The sequence below is a fragment of the Myxocyprinus asiaticus genome, chromosome 5, assembly GCF_019703515.2.
Source record: "Myxocyprinus asiaticus isolate MX2 ecotype Aquarium Trade chromosome 5, UBuf_Myxa_2, whole genome shotgun sequence".
In the NCBI taxonomy this organism is placed as follows: Eukaryota; Metazoa; Chordata; class Actinopteri; order Cypriniformes; family Catostomidae; genus Myxocyprinus; species Myxocyprinus asiaticus.
The window spans coordinates 9,073,466-9,086,135 of NC_059348.1; the positions used below are offsets into that span (position 1 = coordinate 9,073,466).

General features: G+C 38.8%; 2 protein-coding genes across 8 annotated transcripts in view; both read right to left on the reverse strand.

Annotated features, from left to right (window-relative positions):
• LOC127440828 (gastrula zinc finger protein XlCGF8.2DB-like) overlaps nt 1-12,670 on the reverse strand; it is a 63,241-nt gene that overhangs the window by 29,908 nt on the left and 20,663 nt on the right. For 3 of the 7 annotated variants that reach the window (XM_051697774.1, XM_051697776.1, XM_051697773.1), the window contains exon 1: nt 9,647-9,752. The exons of 3 other annotated variants lie outside the window; for them this stretch is intronic. The gene's annotated coding sequence lies outside the window, so the exon portion shown is untranslated. Of the gene's footprint in view, nt 1-9,646; nt 9,763-12,670 lie in introns of those variants that run through there. One more of the 7 variants, XM_051697780.1, reaches the window with a different exon arrangement.
• The window catches only part of LOC127440568 (zinc finger protein 585A-like), a 44,583-nt gene continuing 34,737 nt past the window's right edge, over nt 2,825-12,670 (reverse strand). The window contains exons 7-8 of the mRNA XM_051697245.1: nt 9,647-9,737; nt 2,825-3,640 (exon numbers count right to left, since the gene is read on the reverse strand). Of these exons, the coding sequence (XP_051553205.1) occupies nt 2,892-3,640; nt 9,647-9,737 (840 nt within the window). The 3' untranslated portion in view covers nt 2,825-2,891. The remainder of the gene's footprint in view (nt 3,641-9,646; nt 9,738-12,670) is intronic.

Below are 12,670 nucleotides of genomic sequence, written 5' to 3' on the forward strand. Positions count from 1 at the left end.
CTTTTTAGGAGAAAAAAATAAAAATAAAAGACTTACAATAACCTGGTTGCATAAGTGTGCACACCTCCTTAACCAATACTTGTTTGAAGCACCTTTTGCTTTTAATACAGCAGCCAGTCTTTTTGAATAAGTGTCTATCAATTAAGCACATCTTGATTTGTCAGTTTTTTCCCCACTCTTCCTTGTAGAAAAGCTCCAGATCAATCAAATTGGGAGGGGATCTCATGTGCACAGCCTTCTTCAAGTCACACTCTTCAAGTCCACACATTTTCAATTGGACTTGGCGTCAGTCACAAAGTCAGAATAGCCGTTTCCTGCAGCTGCAAAACACCCCCATAACAGGACTGACTCACCTCAATGCTTGACCGTGGGGATGATGTCGTTCTTGTCATCACCTTGTCATCTTACTCAAGACGTACTGCTGACCCATGGGTCTAAATCTCATTTTCTGTTTTGTGTCATACATCCATAAAACCTTCTTCCAGCACTCCACAGGTCTTTCCTAATTACTTCTTGAATATTCAAGTTACCATTTCCCTTGGTGAAGTTTTGCTTTCTTCCACCCCCAAGAAGTTTGCTGTTGTACCATATTTAAAAAATGTATGAATGGTGCTGCCAACTTTGTCCATTGGAAATTGAAGTGTCTTGGAAATGTACTTTTAGCCATGACCTTTCTTGTGTAATGAAATAATATCCTCTGTTAGCTTTTGTGACAGCTTATTTTTAATTGCATTTTTTGCATAGAAATACATTTTTGCTTACGTCACTAAATTTAAATTTTTAAACTTAAATAAGTGCCATTGTATAAAGATGGCTTAATTTTGTTTTAAAACAATTACTTGTGTCGCCTTACATATATAAGAAACAGTTAAATGCAATAGGGGTTGAATAATTATGACATGGCTGTATTTAAAAAATATATATTGTGCTTATTAGGTTATAAATTAATATTTTTGATAGCAAACTTTTGGCCGCCAGTGTATATACATATATATATTATTATTATTCTTGCACTCTAATCTGACTTGGATAGTATTTTTCTAATACAATTGAAACTTTGTAATGCAGCACTTTTCAAATTACTGTCTCCTGATGAATTGCGTATATTTTATTAGTCCTCTTTTGTATGTCGCTTTGGATAAAACTGTCTGCTAAATGAATAAATGTACGTTTTCCATTTTTATGAATGCATGTTCTTTAATTTACCTAAAGGTGCAATATGTAACAATTTTCGTGTAATATTCACCTTTTTTTTGCCAATGTGTGAACGGCTTGTAACACAACTTAAAACATGAGCCCTTCCCGGATTTCCTAGGTTGCCTATTAAAGCCTGTAGACTGATTTTCATGTGAAGGGAGCGGGTCGCTTTTTCTGGGAAAATCCAAAGGATGTGACAGTAGCTTCTCTTCCGCTATTCAACAGCGTCAACAAACTGCAACACTAGGTAACGTTATCTTAGAGATGGAATCCAGCAAATGTCCAGCTCCCAGCACAACACCGACTCCTACACAAACTCTGAGTAAGCCAAAAAAACAAAAAACATTTATCTACTGAATCCAGTCTGGCTAAGCAGGAACGTGATCGTGGTTGAGCGAAAACTAGAGTGAACATCGGCAGGGCATTTGATTCCTGGAGGGCCCTTTGTTCGGTTTTGGGGATTAAAACCGACCCTGAATTGGCGTTCTTCTTATTGGACAGGTAAGCTTACATAACTGCAAAGCATGTGAAATATAGTGCCATAAGGATTGATCTGTGTAATTTTATCTAAACTACAATAACACATGAAATGAATGCTAGACAATGTTCAAGATAATGCAAAAATACCCATTAGTGTAATGTAACTTGGTTATACAGAAAATATATACATTCTGTTATTATAAAACAATAGCGCATTGATATATCAAAATGACAGTTGTGATGGAATCACATCAATACTGAATTGTGTCACCATATTTATAATGTACAGTCTATTTTATAAACAGCTACTGTCATCCACCAAATTTAGCTAACAGCTAATGATAAATCATACAAAGAAAAGTGATTACTTCAAACAACAGTCTCGCATAGTCAGACCTATATCCACACATTGTTTTAGCCCTGTTCCAGCACTGGAGAGTCAAATATAATATACAGTCTCAAAGTTTGTAGTAAAACAATCATAACTGTAATTTTAATTATGCTACCTCATCTGTCAGCATGATGCCGGTGAATCACGCTGTCTCTTCGCAAGTTACGTCATTGTTTTGGTCAATGCTCGCTCACTCGCGTCCCTATGGAGTGTGTGCACGAGCGCGAGCACGAGCAACAGGTAGCTGGCTGAAGTTCACTTAACGGCAAGAGGTGTCATTAATAACAAGGGTTTCTGAATCTTACATACTGCACTTTCAAAGAATATATTCTATAATAACGCGTATTTAACTAAAAAAAAATTCCCCAAAAGTGTTGTTTGTCTTATTTTGAAACCGTTCTTGGAAACATTTGGTCATGTGTTAATTTTCAACAGGCATATTAGTTTATTAGTAATATTAATAATAAAAAAAAGGATGTCATTATGTACATAGGTCTATATTTTAGTCTTTATTTGTCTATATGCTTCTGAGTTTTTTATTGTATTAATTAATAAATAAATTATTTATGAGTAATCAAGTCTTTGTTTTTTGTGGGTTAGAGTACTTGACTACAAAATTACTCGAAAATGCCCATCCCTTATTTCTAAATCTCTGCACCTCCACATTCACACATGTGCGCTTTTATTTATTTAGTGAACTACATCTGTTTCTCTTATCTAATGATTTCATTACTTTCAGACAACAACAACCAGATCTAGTGAACTGACTGACATTGTATTTATTATATTTAATACATTTTGGCCCTGAAATTAACATTGCTCACTAAGACAGTTTTGGACAATGCTTTTTTATATGAGTCAGTAGATGACCTGATTGAGTGAAACTCTTCCCACATGAAGTACAGTGGTATGGCTTTTCTCCAGTATGCACTCTCTCATGTGATTTCAGGGTTCCTGATGTACCAAAACTCTTTCCACAAAAAGAACACACATGAGGCTTCTCATTTGTGTGAGTTGACACATGCACCTTTAGTTGTGATGGCCACATAAATGTCTTGCCACACTGATCACAATTAAATGGCTTTAATCCAGAGTGAGACCGCAGATGAACTGTGAGATAGCCCGATAGCTTGAAACTCTTTCCACACTGATGGCATTTGAATGGCTTCTTTCCAGTGTGAATTCTCATGTGACGCTTAAGATGTCCTTTTTGTGTAAAACTCTTTCCACATTGAGAACAGGTGAAATGCTTCTCTCCAGTGTGAATTTTATTGTGACGCGTAAGATCTCCTTTATGTGCAAAACTCTTTCCACACTGATGGCACGTGAAGGGCTTCTCTCCAGTGTGAAGTTTGAAGTGAACGTTAAGGTTTTCTTTTTGTGTGAAACTCTTTCCACAGTGAGAGCAAATAAAATAGTTTTTGGCTCTTGTTCTTTGAGTTATTTTCTGTGAGAAATTAATTTCAGTCTTTGAGCCACTAAAAGATTCGTCACCAGTCTTGACATTAATAAGCTTTCGATACTGATGTTTCTCCTCCACGTCATTCAGTTCTTGACTTTCCTCTTTCACTTCTGTCAAGTCAAAAATGAACATAAATTGACATTTGTAAAAAAGAAATACAATTTCATGCCAGTAAGGAGCAAAGGCCACATATCTACATTGTGATATTTGAAATGCTGATGGTTCTGTAATTCTCAAGTAGATTTTGTTATTATTTGTTTAATTATAATTTTACCACTTCTATTCTTTTCTAACCACAGCTGCCAGATCTAGTGAACTGTATGAACCTGGCAAAAATTAAGAGTTCTGGCAAACTTGCTGCAAACTTGCCACTCTTTATTTTCACATGCAAATGAGATTCGTGGCAAACTCTTCATTGTCGGAAGTCCACGGACGCCATGCGAGAAGCAGACGTGTGAGACACGAGCTCTGCAAACTTTGCTAGTTTTTTAATTATTTTCATGTTATAATCCGGTGAGATTCGATACACCCAGTTACATACTTGCTCTTTGAGGTAAACATGGCAAAGAAGTCAAAATCCTCGACTCTGGAGACATTAAAAGACACTTACGTGTTCAAGCTGAGGCCTCTGACGGGCCTGCGGACCGGGGACTCGATTTGGACGGCACGTCGGTAGATGAAATTCAGCGTCAACTGTCCAACATCTCGGTAATGCTGACGAAGGTTGTTGCTGACTTGGAGGATCTCGCTGTAATACGGCGATCGAGTACGGCGATGGAAACAAAATTTTCTGAATTGGTTACAAGAGTGACAGAAGTTGAAAAACACATCGATTATTTGAGTCATCGGAAAGGGAATTATCCGCTAATCCACCCGCGTCCAAAAGAGATTTGGAATTAATTTAGGAAAAACTGGAATATTTTGAGAATATGAGCCAAAGGAATAACATACGAATTGTTGGAATTCCTGAGCATGAAGAGGGCAGAGATATGGTGAAATTCCTGGATGAGCTCTTCCCGAGTCTTCTCGACATAACAGGTCATAAACTGGAAATCGAGCGAGCTCACAGAGAACCGGCTCGCAGAACAGCTGAGGGATACAGGCCCCGATCAATTCTGGCCAAATTTCTGAAATCATCCGATAAAGATCTCGTGTTGCGCCAGGCGAGGAGCAAAGGAAAGCTTTCTTGGAGGAATCACAATGTTTTCTTGTTCCCAGACTTTGCGAATTCGACAAGAGAGAAACGCGATCGGTTCAAGGAATGTAAGAAAGTCTTACACCAACAGAAGATCACTTTTGCACTGATGTTCCCGGCCAAACTGAGAACAGATACGAAGAATGGTCGCAAAGTATTTACATGTCCAAAACAGGCACTCTCCTTCATAAATACATTGGAGTAAGCCATTTGATGTTTCTTATATTAGTGGACTGACTCGCGGTTGAGGGACTCTATTATCTGAATAAGCTGGGTGTCATTTTTGTTCCTTTTTGCGCTGGCTCCCCCTAGCGGCTGGAGTTTGTTTTGTGGCATGACTCAAAGAAACTTTTGCATTGACAGACATCTTTCTTTTTACACTGAAGTTCCCGGCCAGATCGAGAATGGACACTATGGATAACCGCAAAATATCTACATGCTCACATAAAGGACGTCTTTTATAAAGTTGACGGGCTGAGTAAGTTATGGTGTATTTTATTTTTTGTAATTTATTTGTGCGGCCTCTAAGTTAGTTTGGCTCTTGATCATCCGAGGAACCGGGATGCCGGTTTTGTTTTTCATGCTGCTCCGCCTAGTGGCTGGAGCTTGTTCTGTTTAATAACACTCCTTTGGAACAGCTGAGGATAAATCTGTTTGTTCTTTGTGCGTATGCCTCCTGTTGGCTGGAGTTTGTTTTTGTGGAGTGTTTTTAAGGGACAGTAGAATGATTACGTCATCTGCTGAACTCATAACAGCTGGCTCACTGAACAATTTTTTGTCTGTCTGAGGAAATTGAACAGCTTTACATCAGCTGGAGTTTGTATTGCGGAGGATCACACCTTCGAGACGGTTCTATGAATGAGTCTACATGTTTTTCTGTTATTCTGCCTATTGGCTGGGGTCTGTTTTACGAAGTATTATCTGTTATGTAATTTTGCCTCACAAAATTTGTATAGAAGCACCGGACTTGAGCAATCCGAAGGCAAAGTTGTCGCGGGGACTCTCGTAGGCGTACATGGACTCTTTGAGTTTTAAGGGATTGACGCCGGTTGGTGCTGTCGTGCGCGGGGTTAATGCGCACGTTTTTCTTTTTTCTGTATGTTTTGTTCGGGGGGAAGTTCAGGGTTTGATTGTTTCATTAATGGCGAATGTGGTCTGTGTAATCTTGTTTTTGACACACAATTTTTTTTTATATCATATATCAATATATCAAATGTTAATATGAATGAGCTGTCTCTCTCCACATGGAATGTGAATGGGTTGGGGCACCCTATAAAAAATAGGAAGGTTATTTCTTTTCTTAAAAATATGATATAGTGTTTCTTCAAGAAACACATCTTTCCCCGCAGGAAGCTGAAAAATTTGGGAAGATATGAGGTGGACATGTTTTCTTCATTGCTGGCTCACGTAAGAGCAGGGGAGTCATTACATTGATAAGTAAACATCTACAATTCAAATTTCTCAAACAGATTAAAGATAAATTAGGAAGAGTTATTATTGTTTTAGCAGAAATTCAGGGGCAAAGGTTGATTTTGGCTAATATTTATGCGCCTAACGTTGATGATCAGGGCTTTTTTATAGATCTTGAAGGGATGCTGCAAGCCGCTGGCACCCCTCATGATATAATTTTGGGAGGAGACTTTAATCTTTTGATGGACTCAGTCCTTGATCACAGTGAAGCAAAAGTGTGTAAGCTCCCTAGAGCAACAGTGACGCTTCACAGGATGTGTAAAAATCTTGGTCTTGCAGATATTTGGAGACTTAAGATTTCCATAGTCCATAAGATTTATTCTAGAATAGATTTTTTTTAAAATATATATATTTAAGTCCCTCATTTCATCTGTTGTTGACTGCTCAATTGGAAACATCTTAGTCTCGGATCACACCCTGGTGAGTTTGGAGATGTTGCCACAAACAGAGAAAAAGAAATCATATTTGGCGCTTTAATGTATCCCTTTTGCAAAATCCTGATTTCCAACAAATGTTAAAGACTGTAATCAATGTTTATATAGAGACCAACTGGTCCTCAGTATCTTCTGTGGGCGTGGCTTGGGAGGCATTTAAGGTGGTTCTTAGGGGTCGGATCATACAGTATGCCTCATTCACCAAAAAATCCAAAGCATGAGAATTCGTGGAGTTGGAAGGGAATATTAAAAGTGCAGAGGCAGAGCTGAAGCGCAGATTGTCGTCTGATGGCCTCAGAGAATTGACTCGATTGAAATACAGATATAATGCTATTTTGTCGCGGAAAGTGGAGTTTTGGTTATACAGGGCAAGACAGTCATTCTTTGAGTCAGGGGACAAATCAGAGAAGCTTTTGGCTAGTTATATAAAGCAGAGAGAGTCTTTTTCTACCATTCCCTCAATGAAATCTGCTGGTGGTGAAATTTTTACCTCAGCCACTGATATTAATAATGCTTTTAAGGAGTTCTATCTTGATCTTTATAGTTCTATGTCTTCGTCTACTGATAAAGATATTAGAAACTTTGTGGAACCATTAGAACTCCTTAAATTGACGACTGAGCAAAGAAATTGTCTTGATTCTGAGATAACCTTGGAGGAACTTAACGGGGTAATTAAGACCTTACCTACAGGCAAAGCTCTGGGGCCAGATGGATTTGCTGCTGAATTTTTTAGATCTTATGCTACAGAATTGGCTCCACATTTGTTAGAAGTTTATACTGAATCATTAAAGAAGGGAAAGCTTCCTCCAACTATGACACAAACTCAGATCAGTCTGATTCTTAAAAAGGACAAAGATCCAAGTGTGTGTAAAAGTTACCGTTAAATTTCCCCGATCCAGCTAGATGTAAAAAAATTTCCAAAATTTTGGCTAATCATTTAAGTAAGGTTATGACATCTCTTATACATACAGATCAGGTGGGGTTCGTTTGGGGCCGCAGCTCTTCTGATAACATTAGGCGTTTCATCAATATCATGTGGTCAGTACCGAATGATCAGTCTCCGGTCGCTGCCATTTCACTTGACGCCAAAAAGGTGTTTGATATGGTAGAATGGGATTATCTTTTTAAGATTTTAGAAATGTATGTGTTCGGGAGTACATTCATTGGTTGGATTAAGTTACTTTATAGACACCCTGTAGCAGCGGTACAAACAAATTGATTAATTTCAGATTATTTTACTCTGGATAGAGGCATTCGACAGGGTTGCCCTCTTTCCCAATTATTGTTCTGTCTTGCCCTGGAACCATTAGCAGCCGCGATAAGAAAGGAGGATGATTTTCCAGGGGTGGTGGCAGGAGGTGTGGCGCATAAGCTGGGTGGGTTAGGCTTACCCAAGATTTTGTTTTATTATTATGCGTTCGGTCTCAGGCATTTGGCTCATTGTTCGCTTCCACCTGAGAGAGCCCCTCCCTGGTTTTCTATTGAACAGGAAGTCCTTGCCCCTATTCCACCATTGCAAAGTCTTTCTATTAAACTAACCGGAGAAGTTAAGTCACGCCCCGTTATTTCACATTTGCACATGATTTGGACAAGAGTGGCCAGAGTATTTAATTCAGACATTTATTTAAATGTTGCCTCAAGCATATGGCTGAACCCAAAATTATGTATCAATAAGTCCCCTTTCTGTTGGTCAGAGTGGATTGTGAGGGGGGTTGTTACACTTGGCAACCTGTATGAGAGTGGAGTGTTGAGATCTTTTGAGAATTTGGGTCATCATTTTGGGATTCCCAGATCTCAGTTTTATAGGTATTTACAGCTGCACCACATGCTCTGTACTATTTTTGGGAGTAGCACACACCCCCCTAAGGCGGCAGATACTTTGGGAGAGGTGATTACTGATTTTGGAAAAGGTCATGAGCCATCAGTGTATTACTCCCTGCTGGTTCGGAGTCTGGGGAATGGAGCTTTAGCTTCTATCAAGAGATTATGGGAAATAAATTTGAATTTGGTATTGGAGGAAGAAGTGTGGACTAGGATTCTAAAAAATGTCAAGTCTGCATCTAGAGATGCAAGGGTTCGCTTTATGCAATTTAAGATTTTACATAGATTTTACTGGACCCCTCTAGATTATATAGGCTTGGTCTTAAAGACACACCCAACTGCTGTCGTTGTCAATCAGAAGTTGGAGACACAACTCATGCCTTTTGGGGGTGTGTTAAGATTCAAGATTTTTGGATGAAGGTGCAGAGCTATTTGTTTGATATTTTAGGCACTCAAGTTTTGCTTTGCCCCAGACTTTGTATTTTGGGTGACGGAGTGGTCATAAATTTATAAAAAAAATTGGGTTTTAACAAGTGTTATGATTGGCAGACAAGTCATTTTAAGGGGTTGGAAGTCCGACGAAGCGCCATCATTTCCAGAGTGGTGTACAGAGATGGGGAGGGTGGCAGCATTTGAAGAAGGGGTATTTAGAGGATTGGGTAATTTGGACTTGTTTATGGGAAATTGGGGCAAATATTTGGCATTTTTGGAGGGCTCTCGGGGAGGGACAGTGGAGAGATAGATGTAGAGGTTATGTGTGTGATTTATTATATTTTATTAATTATTTTATTTTTTAATATTTGTTTTTGTGTGTCTATAATTATGTGGGACCATTGGGATGTTCTTATGGGTAGGATTGGGGATTGGGGGGTGGGGGGGGTAGTAACAGAGGGGGTTAAGTATTGATTCTGTTTGTATATGTTCTTGCTTTTATGTGTTAATATAGGAATCAATAAAAAAATGTTAATGTAAAAAAAAATAATAATAATAATTCTTCATTGTTGCCAAAGGTTTCCTGCAGGTTCACCACTACCGGTGAAGAGCTGCAAATGGCTGGCACACATTTGTGGCAAATCACAAGCTCATGTGAAAATAACGAAAACTTTGTTCTTTTCTTTTTTTTTTTTTGTAAGGGAAGCTTTGTTGCATCAGTGTTCCTCAACAGTCTTTATGAAGAATCAAGAATGAACACCAACCTCTTTGTTCTTCAGTATCTTCATGTTTAATTCTGCATGATTCTGTAATACTGATGTCTTCACTCTCCTCTTTAAACTCTTCTTTAACACACTGCATATTTGTAATAGTATGTCAACAGAGTTCAGTTACACTTGCAGTTGTTCCTCTTTATAATCCACCTTTAACAAATGAGCAAAGAGTTTAGACATTTAGTGATGATAATTTACAACAAAAACATGAATCCAGACTTTCAACAAACACAACACAAAATTGACATTCAGTCCCAGAATTTGACATTAAAAATAGTCCAGTCTTGAGTACGGTGACGCCATGCGAAGGGCAGACGTGTGAGAGACAGCTCTGCGCACTTTGCAAATTTTTGTAATTATTTTCATGATATAATCCGGTGAAATTCGATACACCCAGTTACACATTTACTGTTCGAGGTAAACATGGCAAAGAAGTCAAAATCTTCGGGCTCTGGAGACATTAATAGACACTTATGGGTTCAAGATGAAAGCCCAGACAGGCCTGTGGACCGGGGACTCGATTTGGATGGCGCAGCGGGTGAAGGAATCCAGCGTCAACTGTCCAACATGTCAGTGATGTTAACGAAGGTACTTGCGGACTTGGAGGATCTCGCTGTAATACGTCGATCAATTACGGCGATGGAAAAAAATTATCTGAGCTAGTCACAAGAGTGACAGATGTTGAAAACGAATTGATTATTTGGAGTCATCAGAGAGGGAATTAGCCACTAATCCGCCCGCGACCAAAGTTGATTTGAAATGTGTTCTTGAAAAGTTTGAAGATCTTGAGAATAGAAGCCACAGGAATAACATTCGAATTGTTGGAATTCCTGAGCATGAGGGCAGAGATATGGTGAAATTCCTAGATGAGCTTTTCCCGAGTCTGCTCGACATAACAGGCCACAAGCTGGAAATCAAGCAAGCTCACAGAGTCCCAGCTCACAGATCTGCTTAGAGAGGAAGGCCCTGATCGATTCTGGCCAAATTTTTGAAATCATCCGATAAAGATCTCGTGTTGCACCAGGTGAGGAGCAAAGGAAAGCTTTCTTGGAAGAATTACAATATTTTCTTGTTCCCGGACTTTGCGAACTCAACAAGGCAGAAACGCTATCGGTTTAAGGAATGCAAAAAACTCTTACATCAGCGGAAGATCACTTTTGCTCTGATGTTTCAAGCCAGACTGAGAATTAACACCAAGGACAGCAGCAAAGTATTTACATGTCCCAATCAGGCAATGTCTTTTATTGAAACAATGGGTGAGTAACCATTGGATGTTTTTCTTGTGAGTGGATTGACTCACTTTACATACTCTGGCTTTCGGAGGAAGCTGGGTGCCATTTTTGTTTCTTTTTTCGTTGGCTTCACTGAGTGGTTGGAGTTTGTTTTGTTTTGTGGATTAACACTTTTCCTTAAAGAAACTTTTGCACTGACGGAAGATCACTTTTACAATGAAGTTCCCAGGCAGATTGAGAATAGACACTACGGATGACCGCAAAATATCTACATGCCCACACAAAGGATGTCTTTTATAAAGTTGGCGGTCTGTGTAAATCATGGGATATACTTTTATGTGGCCTCTGAGTGAATTGACTCTTGACCATCTAAGGAACTGGGATGCGTATTTCGTTTCCTTTTGTGCTGGTTCCACCTAGCGGTTGGAGCTTGTTTTGTTAAATAACATTACTTCGGGACAGTTATGGATGAATCTGTCAGTTCCTTGTGCTTATGCCTCCGGTTGGCTGGAGTATGATTTGTGGAGTATTTTCGTGGGACATTGGAATGATTATGTCATCTGCTGCACTTATCAGCTGGCTCTCTGAAGATTTGTTTGTCTGTCCGAGGAAAATGAACGGCTTTATTTCGGCTGGAATTTGTTTTGTGAAGGAACACACCTTTGAGACAGTTCTGTGAATTAATCTACACATTCTTTGTGTTTATTCTGCCTATTGGCTGGGGTTTGTTTTACAAAATATTTGATATTATGTAATTTTGCCTTACAAATTTGTGAGGCAAAATTGAGCAATCCGATGGCAAAGTTGTCGTGGGGGCTCTTGTAGGCGTATATGGACTCTTTGAGTTTTAAGGGATTGACACCGGTTGGCGCTTTCGTGCGTGGGGTTAATGCGCACGTTTTTCTTTTTTCTGTTTGTTTTGTTCGGGGGGAAGTTCGGGGTTTTATTGTTGCATTGATGTTGAAATGTGGTCTTCATAATTTTGTTTTTGGCACACAATTTATTTTTTCTATTATATCAAAATGTCAAATGTTGGTATGAGTGTACTATCTCTCTCTACATGGAATGTGAATGGGTTGGGGCACCCCATAAAAAGAAGGAAGGTTATTTCTTTTCTTAAACGTAAGAAATATGACATAGTGTTTCTTCAAGAAACGCATCTTTCCCCGCAGGAAGCTGAAAAATTTGGGAAGATATGGGGTGGACATGTTTTCTTTAGTGTTGGCTCAAGTATGAGCAAGGGAGTCATTATATTGGTAAATAAACATTTACAATTCAAATTTCTCAAACAGATTAAAGATAAATTAGGAAGAGTCATTATAGTTTTAGCAGAAATTCAGGGGCAAAGTCTGATTTTGGCTAATATTTACGCACCTAACGCTGATAATCAGGGCTTTTTTATAGATCTTGAAGGGATGTTGCAAGCCACTGGCACCCCTCATGATATAATTTTGGAAGGAGACTTTAATCTTTTGATGGACTCAGTCCTTGATCATAGTGAAGCAAAAGTGTGCAAGCCTCCTAGAGCAACATTGACGCTTCACAGGATGTGTAAAAATTTTGATCTTACAGATATTTGGAGACTTCTGAACCCATCTGGTAGAGACTATACATTTTTTTCATCAGTCCATAAGATTTATTCTAGAATAGATTTTTTTTTTATATCCAAATCCCTCATTTCATCTGTTGTTGATTGCTCAATTGGAATTGGAATCTTAGTCTCGGATCACGCCCTGGTGAGTTTAGAGGTGTTGCCACATATAGAGAAAAAGAAATCATATAG